General features: G+C 44.1%; 1 protein-coding gene and 1 long non-coding RNA gene across 3 annotated transcripts in view; one reads left to right on the forward strand and one right to left on the reverse strand.

Moving 5' to 3' along the window:
* Positions 1 to 8,298: 8,298 nt before the first annotated feature.
* LOC135971818 (uncharacterized) lies at positions 8,299 to 21,602 on the reverse strand. The gene is made up of 4 exons (XR_010588094.1): positions 21,458 to 21,602; positions 19,153 to 19,198; positions 12,781 to 12,861; positions 8,299 to 8,753 (listed from the first exon to the last, which is right to left on the reverse strand). It is a non-coding gene; the product is annotated as an uncharacterized lncRNA (long non-coding RNA).
* Positions 21,603 to 21,801: 199 nt separating this feature from the next.
* RAB8B (RAB8B, member RAS oncogene family) overlaps positions 21,802 to 26,415 on the forward strand; it is a 79,150-nt gene continuing 74,536 nt past the window's right edge. For both annotated transcript variants that reach the window (XM_073995965.1, XM_005559737.4), the window contains exon 1: positions 21,802 to 21,944. Coding sequence is in view for 1 of the 2 variants with exons in the window: in XM_005559737.4 (XP_005559794.1) it covers positions 21,821 to 21,944 (124 nt within the window). In the remaining variant the exon portion in view is untranslated. The remainder of the gene's footprint in view (positions 21,945 to 26,415) is intronic.

The following is a 26,415-nucleotide window of genomic DNA, read 5'->3' on the forward strand; positions in this document are numbered from 1 at the left end:
CCTACAGGGCAGGTGAGACTAGGAAATCTAGTCTTCCCTACGTATTTCCCCCAATATTTCACTCATCCGAAACTCATTAAGTAAATGAAACCACTTAAATTCCAATTGCCCTCAAACAAACGTGAAATAGCAGCCAGTGATATACTGATACACTTATGATAATCTGAACAGGACAAGTACTAGTTCCCTGTTATTCTCAGCTGGCAGTGTGTTCAGTCATTGGGCCTATTTTAAGAGAGAAATGGGCAAATTGGAGCATGACTAGAGAAATGTGATAAGAGTGATGGGAAACTGTTTATAGGAGCCAATGATACTCATCCTGGAGAAATAAAGCCTTAGAGGAGATGAAATATCATCCTTAATTAGCTCTACAGTTTATTTTTATTTTTATTTTTTTAGAGACAGAATCTCACTCTGTCGCCTAGGCTGGAGTGCAGTGGTGAGATCGTAGCTCACTCATAATCCCAAACTCCTGGGTTCAAGTGATCCTCCCTCCTCACTCTCCTGAGTAGCTGGTACTATAGGCATGTGCCACCATGCCCAGCTAATTTTCTTTTTTTGGTAGAGATAGGGTCTCCCTATGTTGCTCGGGCTGGTCTTGAACTCCTGGCCTCAGGTGATCCTCCCTCCCACCTTGACCTCCCAAAGTGCTGGGATGGTAAGTGTGAGTCACTGTGCCCAGCCTAGACTTGTTTGTAAAATGAATGATATGTATTTCTATGTTCCCTCCCTAGACAGAACTTCGATAGGTGAATTCAAATTAAAAAGCAAGCAGATTTTGATACAATATAAGGAACAATTAGAGCTGTCTAAAATTGGAGTGGATTGTCCCTAATGTGAAGTGATTTTTTTTTCTTTTTTTTTCAGTAGAGATGGTTTCTCACTATGTTGCCCAGCCTGGTCTCGAACTTCTGAGCTCAAGTGATCCTCCTGCCTCGGCCTCCCAAACTGCTAGGATTACAGGCGTGAGCCACCACACCTGGCCTCTAATCTGAAATTCTATCTTTAATATATAACCATACTATTTACAAGTCAGAAAGCCATGTCCCATAGAGCCCTTACTCTGTGCAATGTATTATACCCAGGCAGGTAAAATTATTAAGAAGGTCAACTCTTCTTTATTCAAGGCCAATGTTCCAGTCTGTGGATTAATCTAACAGATCATTCTTTCTTTCTTTTTTCATTTCTGCTCCCTGCTTTCTGATCAGAGGATAGAGAAAAAGAATCCCAAAATGATCAATACAGATATTTTATTAGCAGTTCTGATGATAATGGAAATACTCCAAAAAGACTTAGGCATTACCGATCAGAAGGTTGTGCTCGTCTCTTCCCAACTGTCTGTAAATTGACTTCACCTTAGTAGATTGAAAGTGGTCATAGTGGGAATATTTTCACCATGGAAATTAGCAAACACTACTGATCAGCACACCTACCCCTTCCTCCCCACCTCCAAGCTCATTGACCAGGGCCCTCCTGCTTGAGAGTCTATGCTACCCAATGACTACTGGCCTGGCACTACTAAATGACAATAGCCCTTCTAGTAGATTGTTCAATTATGTGTCTCTGTAAAAATATATTTAAAGCCAATGCTATTTCACTTTTTTTTTTTTGAGATGGAGTTTCACTCTGTCACCCAGGCAGGAGTACAGTGGCGCTATCTCAGCTCACTGCAACCTCCTCCTCCCGGGTTCAAGTGATTCTCCTGCCTCAGCCTCACAAGTAGCTAGGATTACAGGTACCCGCCACCATGCCCAGCTAATTTTTGTATTTTTAGTAGAGACAGGAGATGGGGGGAGGTCTCACCATATTGGTTAGGCTGGTCTCGATCTCTTGACCTCGTGATCTGACTGCCTCGGCCTCCCAAAGTGCTGGCATTACAGGCATGAGCCACCGTGCCCTGCCCTAAAAACCAATGAATTGTATGCTTTAATTGGTGAACTCTATGGTATGTAAATTATATCTCAATAAACCTGTTAAAAAAACTAAGTGCAGGAAAGAAAGACAGTTTTATTTTATTAAATACCTGCTAAATTTTGCCAGGCACATTATCTCATGTGATCTTTTCAGCAATCCCTTTGGATTCTAAAGAAATTAAGAAACTTGTCTTGCTGGACGCGGTGGCTCATGCCTGTAATCCCAGCACTTCTGGGAGGCTGAGGCGGGCGGATCACGAGATCAGGAGTTCCAGACCAGCCTGACCAACATGGCAAAACCCCATCTCTACGAAAAATACAAAAATTAGCCGGGCGTGGTGGCACACGTAGGAGGCTGAGGCAGGAGAATTGCTTGAATCCAGGAGGCCGAGGTTGCAGTGAGCCAAAATCATGCCACTACACTCCAGCCTGGGTGACAAAGCGAGACTGTCTCAAAAAAAAAAAAAAAAAAAAAGCAGGACAAGTCACAGAGTAAACTGTGTCTCCTGAACCACTGAGACAGGGCTTCTTAAAGCCCTCCATCTAGACAGAGGATTTGCATGTGAACCGGGGGCAGGGCCAAAGCTACAGATGAGTATCAAATGTCCCAGCAATGGGACTGACCGATTGTCAGGGGAATTGGCAAGACCAGTGCCAATCCTGTTTCATTCTGGGTATGCCATCTATAATGCCATCTATCCACTTTCCTACGACACAAGAAGGTATATCAGGAAGTGACTAGGAGAAAACATTATTTTAGGGATAAGTGTGAATCTGTTGCATTTAATATTATCATCAGTAAAAATGATCTGTGCATGTCTGATTTAGACGGGCAAGTTGAGTGTGATGGGACTAGCAGGGTAGGTGTGAACAGGCAGACCCTTTCTGTGCAACCAAAATCTCTGGCTAAGCCTCTCTCCCTGCCAGCCATGGACTTAGCCAAGGCTCCTTGGGTTTCCAGTAACAGAGATACCTCACACTTGCCTGAGCTAAAATGCAGAGTGTGCTGGGCATGGGCCAGGGCAGGAAGGGCAGCTGGGCCTCATGGGGTGGGAACAAAGCCCTGAGAGGCCACTGCGAATGGAGACAGCCATACTCTTGCCACCTCCTTTTTTCTCTTGGGGTGACCTGGTTTCTCATCTCTCTTTCTCCCTGACACTGTGTCAGTCTCCTTTCTGCACAGCCCAGTTTTCCTTCCATAGTACATAGTGAAAATGGCCAGGCCAGCCCCCCCATTATAAGCTGTCCTAGTTCCAGGGCCAACTGAGACTGACCAGAGGCCTGTGTCCTAATTCCAGGTGCCCTGGAGAGAGAATCTGGTTGTCTCAGCTTGGGTCAGGAGAGTCTACCCTGGTCATCTGTGGTAGAGCTGCAGGGCCACTTGAGGAGATGGTGACTGCTGGGGCCACGCCTGTGGAAGGAGGCTGGCGGCAACTTTGAGGAAAGGAGGCACAGACCGAACAGAAGACCCTAAAGATGCCCACTCCCTCCACGCGTCTCTGCTGCCTTTGGCACCGCAGCTGGTGGCTCTGCGCCCTCCCCTCCAGGCTGCCTGCCTTCTCCCTCAAACCCCCAGCATTAATGGGACATCGTTTGTTAACTGAAAACATTTTCTCCACAAACTTCAGCAAACTGGTGGTGAATGTCTACAACAAAAACATTTTTTCTTTTCTCTCTCTTTTTTTTTTTTTTTTTTTTTTTGAGACAGAGTTTCGCTCTTGTTGCCCAGGCTGGAGTGCGATGGCGCGATCTCAGCTCACTGCAACCTCCGCCTCCCAGGTTCAAGCGATTCTCCTCCCTCAGCCTCCTGAGTAGCCACCACACGCGGCTAATTTTGTATTTTTAGTAGAGATGGGGTTTCTCCACATTGGTCAGGCTGGTTTCGAACTCCTGACCTCAGGTTGATCTGCCTGCCTCAGCCTCCCAAAGTGCTGGGATTAAAGGCATGAGCCACCGCACCCGGCCAACAAAAACATTTTTCCATATGGAATAATCAAATCTGGGGACCACATGTTGAGGGGAGAAACCATTTAAACTAAAGACATGCCAAGTACATTGGAAGTGAGTCAGTTTACAAGGATCTACGTGTGTCTAACAGTATATTTTACGACCAACAAAATTACTATGCATAATATACAAGTAATTCATTTGCAAAATGCCTTTTTAAACAGCCCTCACATTATGTCTAAATGAGAACTATCTTATTCACACTTCTTCAAGTGGCCAAAGAAGAAAATCTGAAATTAGGGGCAAGAAGCAGAAAATCTAGAGGTTCTTACCTCAGTGGGTTCCTGCTTCTGATTTATCAGGTGCCATTAAGGGAACTATGGGGCACATTGTTAAATCCAAAAGCTATACTGTGAGCCTGGAAGAGCAGCTAAGACTCCTTCCCCCACAATCTCTGATAGTGATTGTGGTGGTGATGATGGCGATGATATCACCTGAGCACCGATTTTGTGCCAGGCACCATGCTAGGCACTCTTCACATGGATTATCTAATTTGATCTTTCCAACATCCCTATGAGGTAGATAGTACTATTATCCCCATTTTACACATGAGGAAACTGAGGCACAGAGCTAGTTAAGTACCACTCCTAAGTTCTCAGAACCAAGCTATAAACCTAAGTCTGGCTGAAGCTGAAGACCTTTAATCCTTATGAATATAATATATCTAGATCTTCCAACAAGATTTTTTTTTTTTTTAATTTTGAAAACAAAGCTCCCTCATGGACATTAGGCTTTCCTATCATTTTCATCACTCATTACGTCTTTTTATTTCCAGTGCATTTGAACAAGTGTCTTTTATGTTTCCTATAAAGAAGTACTGAGGTCAAGGGCAATATAAAAATGCTTAAGACCCTCTTGGGGTTTTCGAGGAGTTCAAGGTCATCTAATATGAGGAAGAGCCTGTATAAGCATAATTATACCACAACACTGAATATGATCTGCCATCCTAGAAACACAGGGCTCTAGGAGATTAAGGGAAGGAGTGGTCATGTCCACTAAGCATATACAAGTTAGGATCTGCTGCAGGTGAATGTTGCTAGATGAATCGTGTGAAAGAGACAGAAATCCCATGTTAGCCACAGTAACCAACAGTTCCCAGGTGTGATCCTCAGTGGGACCACTATGACTTCTGCTAAGTTAGGTAGCCATGTATATCAGTCTGTTCTCACATTGGTATAAAGAACTACCTGAGACTGGGTAATTTATTGAAAAAAAGAGGTTTGACTCACAGTTCCACAGGCTGTACAGGAGGCATGGCTGCGGAGGCCTCAGGCAACTTACAATCATGGTGGAAGGCGAAGGGAAAGCAGGCACGTCGTTTTTGTTTGTTTGTTTGTTTGTTTTTGTTTTTGAGACGGAGGCTCGCACTGTTGCCCAGGCTGGAGTACAGTGGCACGATCTCGGCTCACTGCAACCTCCGCCTCCTAGGTTCAAGCAATTCTCCTGCCTCAGCCTCCCGAGTAGCTGGGACTACAGGCACACGCCACCACGCCCGGCTAATTTTTTGTAGTTTTAGTAGAGATAGGGTTTCACTGTGTTAGCCAGGATGGCCTCAATCTCCTGACATCGTGATCTGCCCGCCTCGGCCTCCCAAAGTGCTAGGATTACAGGCATGAGCCACTGCGCCCGGCCTAGCACGTGTTACATGGCCGGAGCAGGAGGAAGAGAGCGAAGGGGGAGGTGTTACAGACTTTTAAACAACCACATGTCATAGAACTCACTATCATGAGAAGAGCAAGGGGGAAGACTGCCCCCACGATCCAATCACCTCCCATCAGGCCTCTCCTCCAACACTGGGGATTACAATTCACACATGAGATTTCAGCAGGGACACAAATCCAAACCATATCACCATCTCTTTAAGTGAAGTAGGAAAGACACAAGACTTTAAAGGAAGGAATGGATTCTAGACAGGCCTGAGCCTTGTAGCGTGTTCTCGGTAAGCACTGTCCCTGAAGAGGAGACTCCTATCATGAGCTGTCAGCCAGCAAACCCTGGCAGGGATGATAGGAAGACCTGCAGAGGAGATCTTCGGAAAGAGCTCTTCCCTCTGTGTGACACTTTAGATCTCAAGGATCTCTCCAGAACAGTCCCAGGAATAAACGGATATACCTTGTTCTTTGCACTTTGATTGCAAAAACCAGCCCATCATCTGCCACCAGCTGGACCTAGTGAATTTTGGTGCTGCCTGCCATGCAGACATCTGAGACGTGCGTTGATTACATGCTCTGCCCCCCACTGCCATTGCTAAGCCCTGCTTTCTGTTCAGGCAATGTGAGCCGGCTGTGCCTTCCTGCTCCTCTGTTGTCTGCAGCAGTCTGTGATCAGAACGTAGAGGCTTAACCATAGCCATGGAAAGCAGGATGCACTCCAAACTTAGCTGACTTTGGATAAAATGGCTCTAAAGCTCTTTTTCATTTATATACAACTTTACATTACAAAGCCCGTCACAATCAGCATTAATTAAACCTGCCACTCATTGCCCTCTGAGGTAGAGCTGAATTAGTCTGCTCATTTTACAGCTGACAAAACAGACAGAAAGGCTTAAGGATTTGCTGAAGTGAAGTGGGGTTCAATCAAGGAAGCCTGGCATGATTCCCTTTCTAGTTCATTCTTCTTCTCCTGGAGGAGGCCTTCAAAATGCCTCGCTCCTAACTCCGAGCGGCTAAAGGAAGCCAAGTGGGAAGAGGAGCTTGGCAGAGCAGCCGTGGCGATCTAGAACAGAACATCAGTGTGAGGTTTGGACAATGTGAGCACAGCCATGTCATGTTTTCCTGATTTTCAGTAGATATTATACACATGCGCATGCACGCGCGCGCGCACACACACACAGTTTCTCTTGTTGGATCAGGGAGCAGAAGGATGTTGGAACATAGTTGGAATGCTGGTTGACAGCAATGCTCTGATTGACCTGGTGGCAAAGTGGCCCACCCATTACCCACACTCCAACCACTTACTAGAACCTTTATATTAGAATTTTAAACAAACTCAAAATCAAACACATTCCAAGGACAGGCCCGGTTTCCCATTTTGTGGGGCCTGGAGCAAGAATGAAAACGAAAACCAACATATCATATGTCTAAATATTTAAAAATTCTAGCCAAAGCTAACAAACTTGGGTTTCCTACCTTGACAGATACACCTTTATAATGATGCAGATAATTGGTTTGAATTTAGAATATTTCAGCTCCTTAGAGCTCCATACCAAAACGTGGTGGCTCAGGAGAGCAGCCCTGGCCCAGAACACTGCCCTTCCTTCACCCTTCAAATTGGGCCCACATCATGAAGGGCCTCACACACACATGATGTGGATTCCAGCCCATATGTCCAAGTGCTGGCCATATCATCACCCCCTTTTGGTTACCACTCGGGCCTATGGCCCAATTGTACAGTCCACCCTCAGTATAGATCAGGGCCGGGTGCAGTGGCTCACACCTGTAATCCCAGTACTTTGGGAGGTTCACTTGAGGTCAGGAGTTCGAGACCCGCCTGGCCAACATGGTGAAACCCTGTCTTTACTAAAAATACAAAAATTAGCTGAGCATGGTAGTAGACGCCTATAATCCCAACCACTCGAGAGGCTGAGGCAGGAGAATCGCTTGAACCCTGGAGGCAGAGCTTCCAGTGAGCTGAGACTGCACCACTGCACTCCAGCTTAAGCAACAGAGCAAGATTCTGTTTCAAAAAAAAGAGAAAGGGCCAAGCACAGTGGCTCATGCCTGTAATCCTAGCACTTTGGGAGGCCGAGGCGAGTGGATTACCTCAGCTCAGGAATTTGAGACCAGCCTGGGCAACACAGTGAAACCCTGTCTCAACTAAAATACAAAAAATTAGCTGGGCGTGGCCGTGTGTGTCTGTAATCTGTAATCCAAGCTACTTGGGAGGCTGAGGCAGGAGAATTGCTTGAACCCGGGAGGCAGAGGTTGCAGTGAGCCGAGATTACACCACTGCACTCCAGCCTGGGTGACAGAGCGAGACTCCATCTCCAAAAAAAATAAAAAAGAAAGAAAGGAAGGAAGGAGGGAGGGAAGGAAGGAAGGAAAGAAGGAAGGAAGGAAGGAAGGAAGGAAGGAAGGAAGGAAGGAAGGAAGGAAGGAAGGAAGGAAGGATAGATAAGGAGAAGAGGTCCATACCAATCCTGGAAGCAGGGCCATTGGCAGGGAATCCTGAGTTCTGGGTACCTGGAATGTAGCCTAAAAAGATGGCATGGCTCTGGGTGAGTAAATCCACTTTGTCTGTAAACTCCTTGCCCAGTGGAGAGGACTGGCCAGAAGAGAACAAGGGTATCATAGGGCTCTCTACACAGTGGGCCCCAGGGGAGAGGCCCCTCTTGCCAAGACCTAAGAGCAAATCGTATCTGTACAAATGATAAATAAGCCAAAGGTGTGAGTTAATAGAGTCTGCACGAATCTGGGTACCATTATTTCTACCTCAACTATACAGCACAGAGGCATGAGCTGTTTCAATATTTTATCTGCTACCTCCAATAAATAACTTACTTATACTGTGCAGTAGGCATTATCTCCAGTAGGTATGAGAGCCAGAGAATGAATGAATGAGCTCCATAAGTAAATATTTTACTGCTACGGTTGCACTCCCATGTAAAACCAGACATCAAAACTCTAGAGGGTGATCCAAAGGTCAGTGCCACTGCTGCTGCCTCCCCAGAATGGACCAAGGGGGAGGAAGAAGAGAAGCTTGACTCCCTGGACCGCTGGGCATTGCTTTTTGTGGGGGTTGCTTGGGTCAGTCAAGGTTGTGAGGAGCTGTCAGACAACACAGCTTCTGTCCACATCATTTCCTTCAGAATCAGCGTCATGATCACAGTCCTGGCTTTAAGATGCAAAGAAGCCAAAATTATGAGTTTCCTTATTGTTCACCCATATCTCAGTTTTGCATAATAATTTACAATATTTAATATTAAGGGAAAAATGTCCACATGTAAAAAGTATTTTCATCACCAAATTCTCAAGGCAAAAGATGTAAGGAAATGTGTACAATGTTTATTTTGATGCAAATTTGTTGTTGTGTGTTTAAATGCTAACAGCATTGAATTCTGGATTCTCGGTTCAGGCAAGGGTTCCTCCAACTTTCTCCAATAATATTGTTCCTAAAGGAGGTGACTCAATGCTGGTCAGCAAGACTTTGCTGGGATGGTTCACCCAAGAGCATCTCTCTTAGGTGATGCTGATGATTGCTAGTAAAACTCGATGTCACTGATACTGAGTGTTGTAACCTTCCATTTATCAACAATAGTTAGGGAATTAGGTGTTCTAATACACTGGGTAATCCACTTAATTATAGACTAACAGTATCTAAAGAAATATAAACTAGTTTTGAAATAACTATAAGGCTGGGCACAGTGGTTCACGCCTGTAATCCCAGCACTTTGGGAGGCCGAGGTGGGTGGATCACTTGAAGTCAGGAGTTCAAGACCAGCCTGGTCAACATGGTGAAACCTCATCTTCACAAAAAAATTTAAAAATTAGCCAGGCATGGTGGTGTGTGCCTGTAATCCCAGCTACTTGGGAGGTTGAGGCAGAAAAATCGCTTGAACCCAGGAGGCAGAAGTTGGAGTGAGCGGAGGTTGCACCACTGCACTCCAGCCTGGGTGACAGAGTGAGACTCTGTCTCCAAAAAAAAAAAAAAAAAAAAAAAAAAAAAGAACTATAAACTAGCACAACAGTACATTACCAGCATACCATAATTCTACCTAGTATTTTAACTATTTAAGTGTGGGTCCCACCTCCTGTGAAGGCCATAGGTTTCTTATTGAGTGGTCTGTGTCAGTTTCATCTTTATTCCTCTTATGGTATCTAGCAAGTTGATTTATATATTATAGGTGCTGAAAGAGTTTTTGTTGAATGAATGAAACTATAGAACACAAACTGTCATTTACTAACATGACTTAATCCTTCTTTGATGACTCAGAGGGCCCTCCAGGATCACACATTTCTTCAAGGTTGTTATTATGTGCATTATCTATGGGGATGTTTAAGCATAGACCAAGTGGTTGAACAGGGAATTCTTCAGTGACTGGAAGATAGGACTTGATAACTACCAGCTCATTCCAATTCTGTGTGTATGTGTTGAAAAGTCAAATATAGAAATGATCTCACTTATTATCACCTGAAAGAACATGTTTATGAAACCAGGAGATTACAAGTGAAAACTGTTAAATAGCCTCTGTTAATAAGCCTTAACCAGAATTCATGGTCCTTGACCATGATAAGCCAATTAATCTGAAAAGGTAGGATACCATTAGTGCTGTGAGCGTATTATTACCATTATTTAATTTTATTAAAACCTGCTTAGTAGATTATAATTTACTAATTAATGCAAACATATTTGTCACTATGTGGCTAATATATGCCAAGCCTGTGTTAGTCAGTCATTAGGGATACAATGTGAATATAATTCATGCCCTCAAGAAATTTAAATAATTTTTCTGTAAAAACATTTCATTGTGCAGATCATTTTTACAGCACTTTAAATGTCAACGTGGGAAATTAGCCTGGGTGTGATTTGACCTTCTAACCTAGCCTATAATTCGTTCAAAATACAGAACAAGACAAAGCAAAAAATGCCAATGTTAGCTTAATTACTTGACATTAGTCTTTTTCTCAAAAACGCAATATTCAGAATGTTCATTCAGAATTTCGGGTAAATATGCTTCTGCACAGAAGGTGATTTTCATTCCAGGTTAGTACCACATCTGCCAGTGCCCCAGAGCTTGAGGGTGAAGCGGCCTCCCCAGGTGTGGAGGACAGAGAGACGTCACAGCGCCCCACCCTCTTCTCTGATCTTTCTGTGGATCTGATAGTGACAGAGGCGGCAGCAGGGAGCCCTCCCCTGGGACTCAGGAGAAACCTGGGAGGCAGGGACGGGTGTTCTCAGGCCAGTCTGTCAGGAATTCAGGAGATGGATGCTGCCGTCTTTCCTCATAGCTTCCTGTAAACATGCTGATTTTCAACTTGATAGTAGGACTTTGCTATTCAGTGTTTTCATATCTAAAACTAGGGGGGTTATGTTGCGGGAGGTGGCTCAGTCTCTAATCTCAGCACTTTGCGAGCCCGAGTCGGGCAGATCACTTCAGGCAAGGAGTCTGAGACCAGCCTAGGCAACATGGTGAAACCCCATCTCTACCAAAAAATAAAAATAAAAATTAGCTGGGCGTGGTGGTGAGGGCCTGTGGTCCCAGCTGAGGTGGAAGGATACCTTGAGCTGAAGCGGGAGGATGCCTTGAGCTGAGGTGGGAGGATACCTTGAGCCTGGGAGGTAGAGGTTGCAGTGAGCCAAGATCGTGCCACTACACTCCATGCTGGGTGACAGAGAGAGACCCTGTCTCAAAAATAAATAAATAAATAAATAAATAAAAAATAAAAATAAGGGCCGAGTGCGGTGGCTCACGTCTGTAATCCCAGCACTTTAGGAGGCCGAGGCGGGTGGATCACCTGAAGTCAGGAGTTCGAGACCAGCCTGGCCAATATGGTGAAATCTCGTCTCTACTAAAAATACAAAAAATTAGCCAGGCGTGGTGGCGGGCGCCTGTAGTCCCAGCTACTCCGGAGGCTGAGGCAGGAGAATCTCTGGAACCCGTGAGGCTTAGGCTGCAGTGAGCCGAGATCTCACCACTGCACTCCAGCCTGGGCGACAGAGTAAGACTCCGTCTCAAAAAAAAAAAAAAAAAAAAAAAAAGGTTTAGATTAAATCAGTTTCCTACCATACAGTCTGCAGGACATAAGCCCCATAAGATGCACCATCAGACTGGAGTGTGGGGAAAGCCGTGTGCCACACCTTGCCGTGGAGACTCACAGCTGCGCCTCTGCACACTGATGTCAGAGAAGCTGCACCGTCTAAACAACTGATAGCAGCATTTCTCAAAATGCTTAGCCCTGAAATCTTTTCTTCTTGTGTCACCTACTAGCACCTGCTGACTCACTCAGTGTTCTGAGGTACACATTTTGAGAAACCCTGGAATACATCTGTATAGTCATTGGTTTTTTGTTTTGTTTTTTCTCAAGATGGAGTTTCGCCCTGTCACCAGGCTGGAGTGCAGTGGCGCAGTCTCGGCTCATTGCAACCTCCGTCTCTGGGTTCAAGCAATTCTCCTGCCTCAGCCTCCCGAGTAGCTGGGATTACACCACGCCCAGCTAATTTTTGTATTTTTAGTAGAGACGGAGTTTCACCATGTTGGTCAGGATAGTCTCAATCTCCTGAACTCGTGATCCGCCTGCCTTGGCCTCCCAAAGTGCTGGGATTACAGGCGTGAGTCACTGCGCCCGGCAGGTTTTTATGGCCTCTTAAAGCAAGAAGTAATCGTAGAAGTCAGAGGTCCATTGAGGTTAGATAACCTATCAAGGATCTCAGTTAGTCAGCGGGCAGACTAGGTCCCTTTCATCTGTCAATTTCTTACATTCTGTATTCTCATAACCTTGATGAATAAAATTTTACTGTGAGGAAAGCTAGAAAAAGCATCAGCAATTGAAATCCACAGACAATTCCTAAGCCCCAGAGTTTCTACTTTTCGGTGAGCCCTGTTGGTTGAAGTGACTCCTGATTAAGCAAAAGCGATTAGAAATACTATATTTTCTAATGATGACTCTCTACAAGCTAGTGAAGGTGTTATTGAATAGAGACTTATGCACAGTTCGAGAAGCCAGTGAGAAGAGGGAAAGGAGAAACAAACAGTATGGAGTCCAGAGCGCAGGTAATTAGCTCCTGGTGATGAAAAGTAAATTACTTTTTTTGATACTGAGCTCAAGGAGATCCTTTGATTTTTTATTTTTTTTAAAGTACTAAGTATGAGTCAGATTCAGTTGGTGTCAGTCTTGAAAAAGAGAACTGATACTCTACTGACCTTAAAGCCGTGTCTCCTAGATAGGGTCACCTTTTTGCCAGCTCGAAAAAAATCTCACACATCTCTTCACTTGGTCTTTGCCTTGAGTTAAAAGAACGAAAATAATTTTAGGCTTTAATCTCTTTTTATGCAGTTTGCTTGTAAAGAATTATTTAAGTTGGTGGCTGAGTAAACAACGGTATTCTCCCAGCAGTTAATTCCACTGGCTATTCCGCAGTCCCAACTATAGTATAGCCTAGCCCCAAAGTAATTAAAGAAGCAAGCAATTTGCATTCTTTTTCTATAAAACTACTCTTGAGTAGCAGATGGCAAACACAAATGTTTTGCTCTAGAGACATATGGAAACCTCTCTGTTTCATAAAAGCCTCAATAAATATTAAACCCCGAATGATGCCTTTCATTGCAGAAATAAAATGTGATAATCCCCCAAACAGCCTAATTAGACCATATAGCTACTTGAGTTTCAGAAAGCGGTAGGTGGGAAATTACAACGTGATTGGGATTTCATTCTCAGTTTCTCTTAATCTGAATATTCAACCTGGCCCAAAGGAATCACCTATTCAGCCTTATTTATTCAGCATTCTATCAGGTTATCATCATCATTTATCCTTGTAATTTTAAAAGTGAATAATCAAAGAGTCTTGCTTGATTTCATATTAACTCTTCAGTTCTGTCTAAACCAGTGAGAGCAAGGAATTTCACAAAGGGACAGGGTGTTTTATCACAGGTTCTGGAGCAATTCAACGTGTTCTGTGATTAACTCTGTTTATAAGCCCTTGCTATTGTTAAACTAGAAAAAAAAAAAAAAAGTCAGAGCCAGGCACAGTAGTGTGCACCTGTAGTCCTAGCTATTCGGGAGGCCGAGGCAGGAGGATCACTTGAGCTCAGGAGTTTGAGGTTACAGTGAGCTATGATTGTGCCCATGAATAGCCACTGCACTCCAGCCTATGGAACATTGTGAGACCCTGCCTCTAAATATATATATATATAAATAAATAAATATATATATATGTCTATGTTTAAGGTTATTCGGGAAATGATTATGATTATTCATATTAAGTAGCAATTGCAGGCAGAAATCTGATTGGAGTTGGCTCAAAGTACAAAGCAGAATTTCATTTTTCTCTTAACCCAGTAGTTTGGCAACCCAATAAATCACTGTTGCTATCTCAGGACTGAAACTTTGTGCTCCTTGGAAAGAGAGAAGCACTGATAACTGAGTCATAAGGGTGAATCGAATGTTGTTTAGAACAAGGAACTAGGTGTCTTGGGCTCCTTTCCTAGCTGTATACCCTACATGGCCTCAATGGGACTCACAAGGCCTCTGACGTTGCTGATAAATCCCCCGATTCACCAGGGTGTTTGGGTGGCTCAGGAGACTATTGTGTGAAAGACCAGAACTTCCAGGTCTCAGGATATCTGTTATGGAGGCCTGGATTCAAGAGTTCAAAGGATTTTACAGATGGGAATGGATGATTTCAGCTCCTCCCATTTTACAGTTAAGGAAACTGAGGCACAGAAAGGCTGTGCTTGTTTAAGGTCACAGAACTAGTTAGTGGCAGACGGGAAACAGAACTCAGGTCATCTGATGCTGAGTTCAGTCCTTTTTACAATTACAAAGTTCCAGGACAGATTAGTCAGAGCCTGATAGAAAAATCAGAAAGTTGGCTTCAGGAGCCATTTAAGGGTATAAAGCCCATTTTAAACTCTTTGCTGCCAAAATGGGCTTTATACCCTTAGCTGATTCCTGAAGTAGGGCAGAAAAGAGACCAGGTGTCGAAGTGCTTTGGTTAATTCTGGCTTTGGGCTACCCATTCCCTCCTCAAGGAGGCCATATTTCCTTCTTCCCAGTTAAGCATCAACCTATCTGTTTAGAGAATGACAAATTACACTTTTTCTGGATTCATTTCTGTGATTTCTCCAATGTAATCCATCACTTGGTAGTACTTGACACAAATATCCACGTGATGGGCAGGCATGGTGGCTCACACCTGTAACCCCAGCACTTTGGGTGGCCAAGGTGGGCAGATCACCAGAGGTCAGGAGTTTGAGATCAGCTTGACGAATATGGTGAAACTCTGTCTCTACTGAAAGTAAAAAAAATTAGCCAGGTGTGGTGGCGTGTGCCTGAAATTCCAGCTGCTCAGGAGGCTGAGGCACGAGAATTGCTTGAACCCGGGAGACAGAGGTTACAGAGAGCCGAGATCGCGCCACTGCACTCCAGCCTGGGTAATACAATGAGACTCAGTCTCAAAAACAAGCAAACAAATATCCATGTGCATCTGACACACAAACACAGATGGTGCTCATTTGTTGGTTTCCTAGCCTTATCTTCTCCAGTCTTCACTAAGAGAACCCTGTGTTTAGGGTGAGGCTGACTCTACACCCAGTCCCAGTGGCTTAGATCAGTTGACTGAGGCCACTCTCTTGGGACCTGGATAGGTTCAGGGAAGGGCAGTCAAGGCCCATGGAACTCAATTCCTGGGTATTTATTTGAACTCTTGGGGAAAAGGATTCTCTACATTCTGCTCTGTGTGAATATGGAAGCAAGGAGCCCCACCAGTTTCAGGAAGACATTTTGCAACCACCTGGGGCTAGCCTATTGAAATAAGTGCTATTTCGAAGACGTGTTGCTAAGATGCTGACAGAGAGAAACCAGGAACTGGGCATATAATTTGAGCTACTGGATTAAGCCTCACCTGTCACTAGGCCTATATCTGATAATTTTAGTTTAGGGTTAAATATTTTTATGGTTTACTTAAGTATTTTTATTTAGGTCATTTAGTATTCTGTTATTTACTACCATAAGCATCCCAATACCTGTTCTGATGCTGATTGTGAGTTTCAGCATGTCTTGACTTTGCCATTGGATAAGAGTCCATTTTAAAGTTGGCCCCAAGAGACTTAAAAAAAAAAAAAAAACAAAACCAAAAAACTCAAGTTTACAAGAAGCTCTACCCAAAATGCATAGTCCTTATTGCACATCTTACTTTACACAAAATCCCACAAAATAACAATGCCTAGCTTAATGAAATGAATGAATTTTACTAATATTTTATTGTCAGCAACTTTATTATCAGAGAAAGAAATAATATAAGAGGCATTAGAATGAATTCCTTCCAAACCACCTTTGGGTGCAGGAGTCCTCAACTCCTGAGTGGGCCGGTTCCAGTCAGTGGCCTGTTAGGAACTGGGCTACACAGCAGGAGGTGATCAGCAGGTGAGCAAGCATTACCACCTGTGCTCCGCCTCCTGTTTGAACAGAGGTGGCACTACATTCTCAGAGGAGCATGAACCCCATTGTGAACTGTGTGTGCAAGGGATCTAGGCTGCACACTCCTTATGAGAATCGATGCCTAGGCCAGACGCAGTGGCTCACAACTGTAATCCCAGCACTTTGGGAGCCCAAGACAGGCGGATCACCTGAGGTCAGCAGTTTGGGACCAGCTTGGCCAACACGGTGAAACCCCATCTCTACTAAAAACACAAAAATTAGCCAGGTGTGGTGGTGTGTGTCTGTAATCCCAGCTACTCAGGAGGCTGAGGCAGGAGAATCGCTTGAACCTGGGGAGTGGAGGTTCCAGGGAGCCTAGATCATGCCACTGCACTCCAGCCTGGGTGACAGAGTGAGACTCTGTCCCAAAAAGAAAAAAAAAAAAAATCTAATGCTTGATGGTCTGTCATTGTCTCGTATCACCCCTAGACGGGACCATCTAGTTGCAGGAAAACAAGCTCAGGGCTCCCACTGATTCTACATTATGTAGAATGTATATAATGTAGGGGTCTTATCATCTCTCACTTTTATCTAACTTCTGCATTCAGTGGTGGTATGCATAGTATGTAACAATCAGTTTGGCAGGAACACTTGACCGAGCAGATTGGAAGCCTGGCCCATCAGAATGGATGCTCAAATAATCAAAATCAACACCCAACCAATTAGAATGCATGCCCCACTAATCCGAATGAAAAGCCAACCAATCAGAATGGACAACTTATCTTGACCTATCAAGATAAATGCAGTGTGTACAAGCCTCACATTTACCATTGAATTTTTCACTTGTGGTCTCTCCCCTCAATTAGCTGGGAGCAAACTGAGGGCAAGGACCACACGAGACATCTTTTTGCATCCTCCAGGTGGCCTTGCTTAGCTAGTTTCAAACTGTGAACTTAACGAACGTTTGCGTGGACATTTTTCACCCAGTGATTGCTCAGGAAGTATCAGTGAGTGGAAAGGGTACAGTTTGTCCCTCTGATTAGGATAATTGTAGAATTATACACTGGAGTATCACTAAATAGCATTTTCTTTATGACACACAGGTGATATGAAAAATTGGTGTTTTTAAGGGCTTATCATTCAGTGTGATCTTGACAAACCAGAAAAATAATATATAATTATGCTGATTTCTTAAACACAACAATGAATAGTGTACTTACCGAATGAATAACATATAAATACAAGGTAGAGTACAAATAGAAAGGTATTAGTGAGGTCCCAAACACCTATTATAGCAAATCATAAACTAAAGGTGTCCAGATGTTTTAAAATTAGCTAGACTGCTGAGATGCCAGTCAGATCTTTATTCATTTATTCATTGAACACCTTGAGTACCTACTATGTATAAAGCATGCTGGGGATGCAGCAATACCTTAGCAGTCTCTTTCCTCAAAGAGCTCAACTTTTAAGGGAGCAGACAAAGAAGCACACAAACCATTCAATAACAGAGAGAGAACTTATTCAACAGCTGAGTCATCAGTCAGTGAAGATAATCACCATAAAGGACATCTTTGTAGCCCACCGGGACAGCTGTGCTTAACAGATGGCAGAGGGCCAGAACCTAAGAGTGGCTGGGCAGAAGTGTCAACCGAGATGGGTACACACTGATTCCCAGAGGCTGCTTTGCCTTTAATTTTTCAGGACCATGTAAGCTCCTGGATTCTTATAAGATACAATTAAGGAGAGGAAAAGTCCCAATAATAACTGATATTGGGCCGGGCGTGGTGGCTCCTGCCTGTAATCCCAGCACTTTGGGAGGCCAAGGTGGGTGGATCACCTGAGGTCAGGAGTTCGAGATCAACCTGGCCAACATGGTGAAACCCTATCTCTACTAAAAATATAAAAATTAGCGGGGCATGGTGATGGGCATCTGTAATCCCAGCTACTTGGGAGGCTGAGGCAGAGGAATTGCTTGAACCCAGGAGGCAGAGGTTGCAGTGAGTTGAGATTGTGCCATTGCACTCCAGCCTGGGCAACAAGAGTGAAACTCTTTCTCAAAAACAATAAAAACCTGATATTGGTTTTGCCAGCCTTTGATAAGTAGGAGTCTCAGTCAAATTTAATTTCATTAAAGCAATTAAGAAAGGTGACATTTCTTGCTCTCAAGTGTCACGGAGCAACTTAAACCAGTTTAATAATTCTTAAATTATTTTGAAAATTTGCTTAGAGAACACACAGACCCTCAAGACTATGTTTGTAGAATCTTGGGGGTGGACCCCCAAGATGAATACATTACTGTGGAGAGTGAATAATGCCTTTGGCATTGTGCAACATGGCAGTCTTTCTTGCTACCATGAGGAAAGTTAGCCTGAGGACAAAGTAAACGCAGAGGAGAGCAGGAACAAGAGAATACAGGAAAATGAACTAAAACTTTGATCAAAACCAGCCAAAAGCTCACACAGACCTCATACCAGACAGACCTTTCAGCAATAACCCATTTCCTTAAAAATTCACAGGGAAGAACTCGGATTGACGCAGCCTGGGTCATATGCCTACCTCTGTGGCATATGCAGTGAAGTGACATGATTCACAGTCACCATTAGAAAGAGGAGTGGCTTTCCAAAAGCAGAAAGAGTGTTGGTCTGACAAAATTCACAGCAGGTAGACTCCTTGGACATCTAGATTACTGTAGTCAAGCTGTCATGTACAATGTTAACCCTATAGAAGGCTTCAATAAACATTCGCTAAATCAAATTGAATGTGCTGGTCTGCCTAGTGCTCTGCAGTCATGTAGTATTTATAGGGTGGGCTTGGGAAACTGACAGAAAGTATTGATATGGTTCACTCAGAGCATAGTAACTTGGAGTTTAAAACAGGGTCCACTGATAGCTCTGAGAGAAAGAAGGAACAGTGGCAACCAGCAACCTGCTACCTTAGGTAACTGTAGTGCTACAGATATACTTAATGTTCAGTCCTTTGAGCAAAATGCCTTCATTCAAGAGTACTCAGTTACTGTTACCAGACTCTGATATCTAAATAACATTGTTGCACAAAATATGAAAATGAATAATGTGTAAGAGAAAAAAGACTAATTCTTTTTGAAGTAGTATCAATATGTCAAAATGCTTGAATGGTTCAACAGTGGTGTGCAAACTTACCAGCTAGAAAGTCCCAGTATTATATATACTTGGTAGCAGAGAAAAACTGGGGAAGTGAAAATAAGACAACATTATTATTTTTTAAAATTCCCACCAATTAACAAAATTCCCCTAAGAAAATTTAGGGACTTTAAAATTCCTAATGCTAGTTTCTCTTTTGAACTTAAGTTCTTTACCGTATCATTTTTATTCTACATTTTTATTTCTACATTTTGATTCATATAGAAAGAGAATGATAATAGTTGCATACAGACAGTGGGACTAAACATGATTTTAATAAATATACTTTTTTTCTTTTTTTTTGAGAGGGAGTCTCGCTGTGTCGCCCTGTGGCGCGATCTCGGCTCCGCCTCCCGGGTTCACGCCATTCTCCTGCCTCAGCCTCCTGAGTAGCTGGGACTACAGACGCCCGCCACCACACCCGGCTTTTTGTGTTTTTAGTATAGACGGGTTTCACCGTGTTAGCCAGGATGGTCTCGATATCCTGACCTCGTGATCCGCCCACCTCGGCCTCTCAAAGTGCTGGGATTATAGGCATGAGCCACCGTGCCCGGCCATAAATATATATTTTTAAAAAGAAAGAAATTTCACTCGTCTTTGCGGAATTTTTCCCCCTTCTTTTCCAGGAATGAGGAGGAAGGTATAGAACAATCCACACTGTTCAGACCATGGCTGAAGTCACGTTCAGAGGCTTGCTCAAGGACTGGCTTGGGCAAGGAGACTCAGCCTGTGCCAGAGAGCAGAATCCTTCTTCATTAGGGGCAGACACTGTGACTTTGACCTCATTAGAGCTTTGTTCCTATCTAGTGGACTCTAGGAATGAGACATTCCGTAAGCAGCAGCAGCAGCAGCAGCAGCAGCAGCAGCAGCAGCAGCAGCAGCAGCCGCCGCCCTCTGGCTACTGTATGATCAATAAGTTAATGATGATGCATTTCATCTTTTACCCACATAGAAAATGAAGGCCAATTCCAGGGCCAACTAAGTCTTCTGCCATAATGCGACCGAGAATGGATTATCAGTGGTACTGTTCGTAAAGTCACAAGGCACACAGTATGTGTCTGAAAAAGCCTACTGGCTTGTTCAACTAACTGTCCACGTTTTTTTTCTTTTCTTTTCTTATTCCACTAATGGTGGAGTCCACTGGTTCCCTTAATAACCTCTAGCCTTCCAGAAGGTGTTTATATAGCTAAGATAAATGGTAAACGTCTGGACCAGAGGTTCTTAAACATTTTGGTTTCAAGACCCCTTTATCCTCTTAAAAATTATTGAAGACTCCAAGAAGCTTTTGTTTATGTGGGTTTTATCTGTCCGTATTTGACATATTAGAAATTAAAACTTTCAAGGGAGAACAACAGATGAGAGACAGAGAGCCCTGGCAGGGTAGACTCCTGGTCCCACACCTCCTTAGCCTTTTGCTTCCACATTACCTGAACCAGTCAACTCCCTTTTCACAACAGCTAATCCGGTTGGGTTTCTGCCACTAGCAAATGAAAGGGGACTGAACAATACACCCACAAAACAAAGAATTAGCCTAAGACAATAAATAATAAAGGATTAACTTGAGTATAACAGAATACTGTTTCCCCCTATATTCGTCATCAGTTAAGTGAGAGCCTACTGAAGACTAATGAATATTACCATCAATGCTAACAGTGCCTTATGGGTTTCAAAGAACTTCCACATTTAGTATTTAAGTTTCACTAGAACCCTATGAAGTATCTTGTTTCATATCCATTTTACAGATGAGAAAACTGAAAAGTACAGTGTTTGCGTGACTTGTCACAGCGGTTATGCAGCAAACCCAAGACTAAATTGAAATCTTACTCTCTAAATTCCCGTGGCCCGGTTCCCGCCTCACAGGACGCTTGCAGTTTTATGGGGCACAGACCTGTAGCACAAGGTTTCCCAGATTTAAAAATCCATCCTCCTGCGAGGAGAGAGGAGCGATCAGCGTAAAAGATTCTTTGAATACTCATCGTATTTGGCTCTGGTCTGTGTGGCTTGAAGAAGGGGGCACGAGTGAGGTTCGAGTTAGCATGGTAACCATTCTTTCTCAGCTCTGTGACTGAGGGGCTGCCGGAGGGGGGTTATAGTGGTTCTGGGCATGGCCTGGGGGAGAAGCTGGATAATGCACTCTGCAGATAACCCGTAGGCTGCGCCACAGCAGCGCCAAGGAAAGAAAGCATCTCTGCTCCAGGTCTCGGCGGAAGAGATGCGGGAACTACGGGGCTCTGATTCTGAGGTCCTGGATTTGGAAGGCGCCCGCACACAAAGAAATTACAAAGTTAAGTTCCGGTGGCCCTACCAGCAGAGTTCGAAACGGGGCGTCCCTTCCCAGCTCGGGTGGAAACGCCTCCACCCTGTCACCCCGCCCATAGCAGGTCTTTTATCCGCTGGAGCCGCCTGGACAGTCCGCGCGGGGCACGCCCGAGGCTCCCGGGAGGAACTACAAGTCCCATGAAGCCCCGGGGCGCGGGCGGTGATGACGAAGCCCTCGCGGATTGGCCTCACGGGGAGGGGCGCGCAGGCCTTCTCTGAGAGGAGGGGCGGGGCGCGGGGCGGAGCGAGCAGCGGCGGATTGGCGGGCACGCCCCCTCGCCCGCGGCCCCCTCCTCGCTTCTCTCCACTGCCTCCTCTGGCTCCCCGGTCAGAGGGCCGGAGCGAGAAGATGGCGAAGACGTACGATTATCTCTTCAAGCTGCTGCTGATCGGCGACTCGGGGGTGGGCAAGACCTGCCTCCTGTTCCGCTTCTCAGAGGACGCCTTCAACACCACCTTCATCTCCACCATCGGTGAGGGAGGGGCCGCGGCCCGGGACCGGGGAGAGAATTGGGGGGCGGGTACGAGGGGACGGGGAGAGGGCGGAGGGCGCTTGGGAGCCCGGGAGAGGAGATCCCAGGGACTGCAAGGTGGCGGGGGCACTGAGAGGGGCGAGGGTGTTTGAGGGAGAGGGGCGAGCGGGAACGTGAGGCTAGGGCGAAGGGGTAACTTGGGGGCAAAGGAAGGGGAAGGGGAACAGAGGAACAAGGACTAGGGGTATTGGGGGAACGAGAGGGTTTGCAGACTGACAGGGAGGGGTCTTTGAGGGACAAAATGTGTTGGGGGAAGACGCAGGAAATCTCGTGTAGAGAGAGAAGGGGATAGTGGACGTGCAAATGGATTAAAAGACAGGAGAGGAAGGAAATGTGAAGGGTTAAATGAGGGATGGGGCAATGAGAGGGATGTGAAGTAAAGGGACAGAGGACACAAGGGACAGAGAGGTGAGAACCAGGCAACTGGAAGGGAATTCAGGGGAATGAGCGGTCAGGAGGTGAGGAAGAAGGGGACGGCTGGCCACAGGAGGTCTGGACCGAGATGTCGTAGGAGGGGGCAGAAGAAAATTGTAGGTGGAAGAAGAGTTCAAGGGATCAGAGGGCGGAATGAGGATACTTGGTGGAGAAAGTAAAGGAGATCTGGGTGTGAGACAGAAAGGAAAAGAGGAAGCAACATCATAGTAAAGGGAGGTTGAGCAGAGAAGACAGAGGAGATGGAAAAGAGAGGAAATGGAAAGTAGTGGGGCGCAGGACTTGCTCCAGTAACTGATTACCATGTTCTCTTTACTTCCTTTGGATCAAGTGCAGGAGAAAGCAAAATGTGACTAATGATGGAATAATGTCTGTAGAGCGTTAATTTGTTCTGTGAGTGTTAATGGATGTTAAGGGAATTGGTGACTTTTGGAAATGATGTGGTCAGGAAAATATGGTTCACCTCTTTACTATGATCTCCTGAGAAGCAAGACTTCTCAGTATTTTAAATCCTTGGGTTTGAATGTTTAACAACTTCTCAGCCAAGGAATTGATCTTATGTTCTACCTGCCTCCCTGTATATTTTGCTTTGGTTCTAATTATTGTTAAATGAATCACAACATGTGATACACCTCTAAGTTACTTCCAATTGATTCAAGAGTCTTTCTGATCTTGGCTGGGAGCTGTCCTTTCTACTTTTGTACTGGAAGACCCTGTGTTCAGGTAACAAAATCTCTTAACTTACCATAAACTGAAGACCAAGTCAAAGCTGGTTTTAAGCTGTCTTAGAAGTGACCACCTTAACATCATTTCTCCTGTTAAATAGCTGCAGGTTAATTAAGTACCTTAAGAATATCTCAGCTTTTGGTTGTCTTGGTGATGTTTCTGGCCTCTAATAGTGGCTTATTTAGGCATCTTTCATATGGTTCTTAGAGCATATTTCCCCATGAATTTCTGGGTTGGGAAATAATAGAGAGCTAGTGCTTTGGTAATAGGTGTGTTTAAATATTTGTGTATTTTTAAAAATAATTTATCTTTTTTTAAAAAAAGAGTATTTGGTGTAGAACACTCTTTAAGTATTAGAAAAGGCTATGGTTTGTTTGCTCATTCTGGCTTCTTTCATATAGCTTGAATGGTCTAAAATCTCCTGGGTGTTATGATGTCTGGGCTTAAGGAAGTTTGAATTGCAAGTTCTTGGCAGTCAGTCTTGAGTGGGACTTTTTCTTTTCTGAAAAAGCAGATTTTAAATGTCATCTCTAAAGTATATTCCTAAGATTTGGTGGTAGCTGCTGGTACAGCAACTAAAGGGCGTTAATTTTTGACACTGGTATTAATTTCAAAGCCTCAAATAATGACTTTTCATTGTTGAATGCATACTGCAGTACAGATGGTAAAGGATAATTTCTAACAAGTTGAGTGGGTGTCCTTTTGTCCATTCTGTATTTGAGCCTCCCAGAAGTATCTCCTGCCTTGGAAGTAAGTGAATCTCACTGATGCTGTTTTTATTAAGCTTCTTGGATAACTTGCTTGTTTGTGATAGCTTTATTCATTTTCTGTTTTTTCCTTAATTTTTGTCCCATGTTTCCTTTAAGGGTGTCTGCTTCCTTTTAAAATAGTACCTTTTAAAAATTACTTTTCATTTTGAAGGGTTCAAGTCTATCAGTGGATTTCAAAAAATGATGGAAATGAGGTTCTTTGGAGGGTGACAGCTATGAAGGCATGAAAACCAGTGCTCTGAAACAGATTAGAATAGGAAGTGAACATGAAAAGGAGGTGAATCTCATGTGAGATCTTGGTCTTTATATTTTCTGTGAGGTGGATGTGGTAAAAAGAGGCTGTGAGCTGTGTCTTCAGTTGACGTGGAGGAGGGGAAATCCCGTACCTCTTATTTAGCCCCAGAGCTCCAACAGGAAGTGGTAGCACACTGCCTTCAAACAGCAGAATTTATATACCTGAAACCTAATGCTCTGCAGTCAAAATTAAGCTGGGAAAATAAGGTGAATGTTAGCATCATTCTGGTTCCACAGACTCTTCACTGATTACAAGTATAGATTTTGGGTGTTGACATCTCTAGCAGCCACTCCCTGCATGCCCCTCACCTCATTCCCAGGTGATCTGAAGTTATTGAGGTGACAGCCCATCTCCTCCCTAGTCATGAAGTACCTAAGTGTGTAAGTTCCTGTGCTTTTCTGACTGGGTTTTGATGAGGTCTGCCACAGCATTGCTGACAACACTTGATAAGCTCTGTGTCATATGGGAAAGATGCATTTCTTAACGCCTGGGGTTTGTGTGTATGTGTTTTGGTAGATATGTATAGGTGTCTGTTTCTTCCCATGAAGATACATTTGAAGTCTTAGTTTTGCTTTGTCAAAGTTTTAGTAGTTTTAAAAACGGGAATCTGCCATCTTTCGACACTGTTTTGCTAGGGGTTCTGTCATCAAGAAGGGAAGGAGACAATTAGTCATTTTGATTCCAGATACAGTTGTCTCACAGATACTTTCTTCTTCTCACTTCTCTAAGGTCTTGCTATTGCTGGGGTCACACTTGTAACCCCAGCACTTTGGGAGACTGAGGTGGGAGGATCACTTGAAGCCCCAGGTTCAAGACCAACCTAGGAAACATAGCGAGACTCTGTCTCTACAAAAATACAAAAATTCACCAAACGTGGTGGTGTGTGCTTGTAGTCGTAGCTACTTGGGAGGCTGAAGCAGATCACTCGAGGCCAGGAGTTTGACACCAGTCTGGGCAACACAGCAAGACCCCATCTCTACAAAAAGTAAATTAAAAAATTAGCCAGGTGGAGTGGTGCACATCTTTAATACTAGCTACTCAGGAGGCTGAGGCAGGAGGGTAACTTGAGCCCAGGAGTTCAAGGTTATTATAGTAAGCTATGATTGCACCACTGCACTCCAGCCTGGGAGACAGCGAGATTCTGTCTCTAAAAAATAAATAGATAAGTAAATAAAATAAGGTTTTGCTATCTTCTCCGATATCGCAGGTCCCCTCAATTTTCTTTTTGCTCTTTGAGGGGTGGTGGAAGGTAGATTTTATTTTATCTTACTTATTGAAGATCTTCTAGGATATCTGTCAATAATTTAGTTAACTATGAAGAAGGGATGTTTTATCCATTTGAAATTATTGGTCCAGTGCCTAGGACCAACCCGCCTTTCAGTTCAAATGTTTGAAAATTGAATTTTTTTTTATTGGCTCTAAAAAACCCTATGTAATCATAATTAACATTTAATTGGCTAGAGTGGCTCATGCCTGTAATCCTAGCACTTTGGGAAGCCAAGGCAGGCGGATCCCAAGGTCAGGAGATTGATACCATCCTGGCTAACACAGTGAAACACCGTCTCTGCTAAAAAAAATACAAAGAATTAGCCGGACATAGTGGCAGGCACCTATAGTTCCAGCTACTTGGGAGGCTGAGGCAGGAGAATGGTGTGAACCCGGGAGGCAGAGCTTGCAGTGAGCCGAGATCGCGCCACTGCACTCCAGCCTGGGTGACAGAGCAAGACTCTGTCTCAAAAAAACAAAAAACAAACAAACAAACAAAAACACATTTAATTAAATGCCTGTAAAATGTAACATAAAGACAACTAGGAATGATAATACAGTCAGCTATAGATTATATTTCCTATGGGAAATGGATGCATTTTAATATTGATATGAGGGCATACCGACATCTTGAAATGGCTCTACACAGAAAAAGGTGCTGGCTGAACAAAAAGAGATAACCCAGTCCTGTCCTCTTGACAGGACAATCAGAGCTTCTTCCCTTTGCCATCTCTCTCCTGCCCTGCCCCCTTCTTCCTGTTAGGTATTTCCTGAGTGGTTTCACTATTTAGTATAGTCATAGCTTAATAGCAGGAAGAGTCTTAGATATTATCTACTTTATTCCTGTCCCAATTTTATAAATTAAAAAAATGAAGGTTTGACACCCTGAAAATTACACAGCTGATTATAGCAGATCCTGTAG

The sequence above is a fragment of the Macaca fascicularis genome, chromosome 7 (genome assembly GCF_037993035.2).
Source record: "Macaca fascicularis isolate 582-1 chromosome 7, T2T-MFA8v1.1".
NCBI classification, from domain to species: domain Eukaryota; kingdom Metazoa; phylum Chordata; class Mammalia; order Primates; family Cercopithecidae; genus Macaca; species Macaca fascicularis.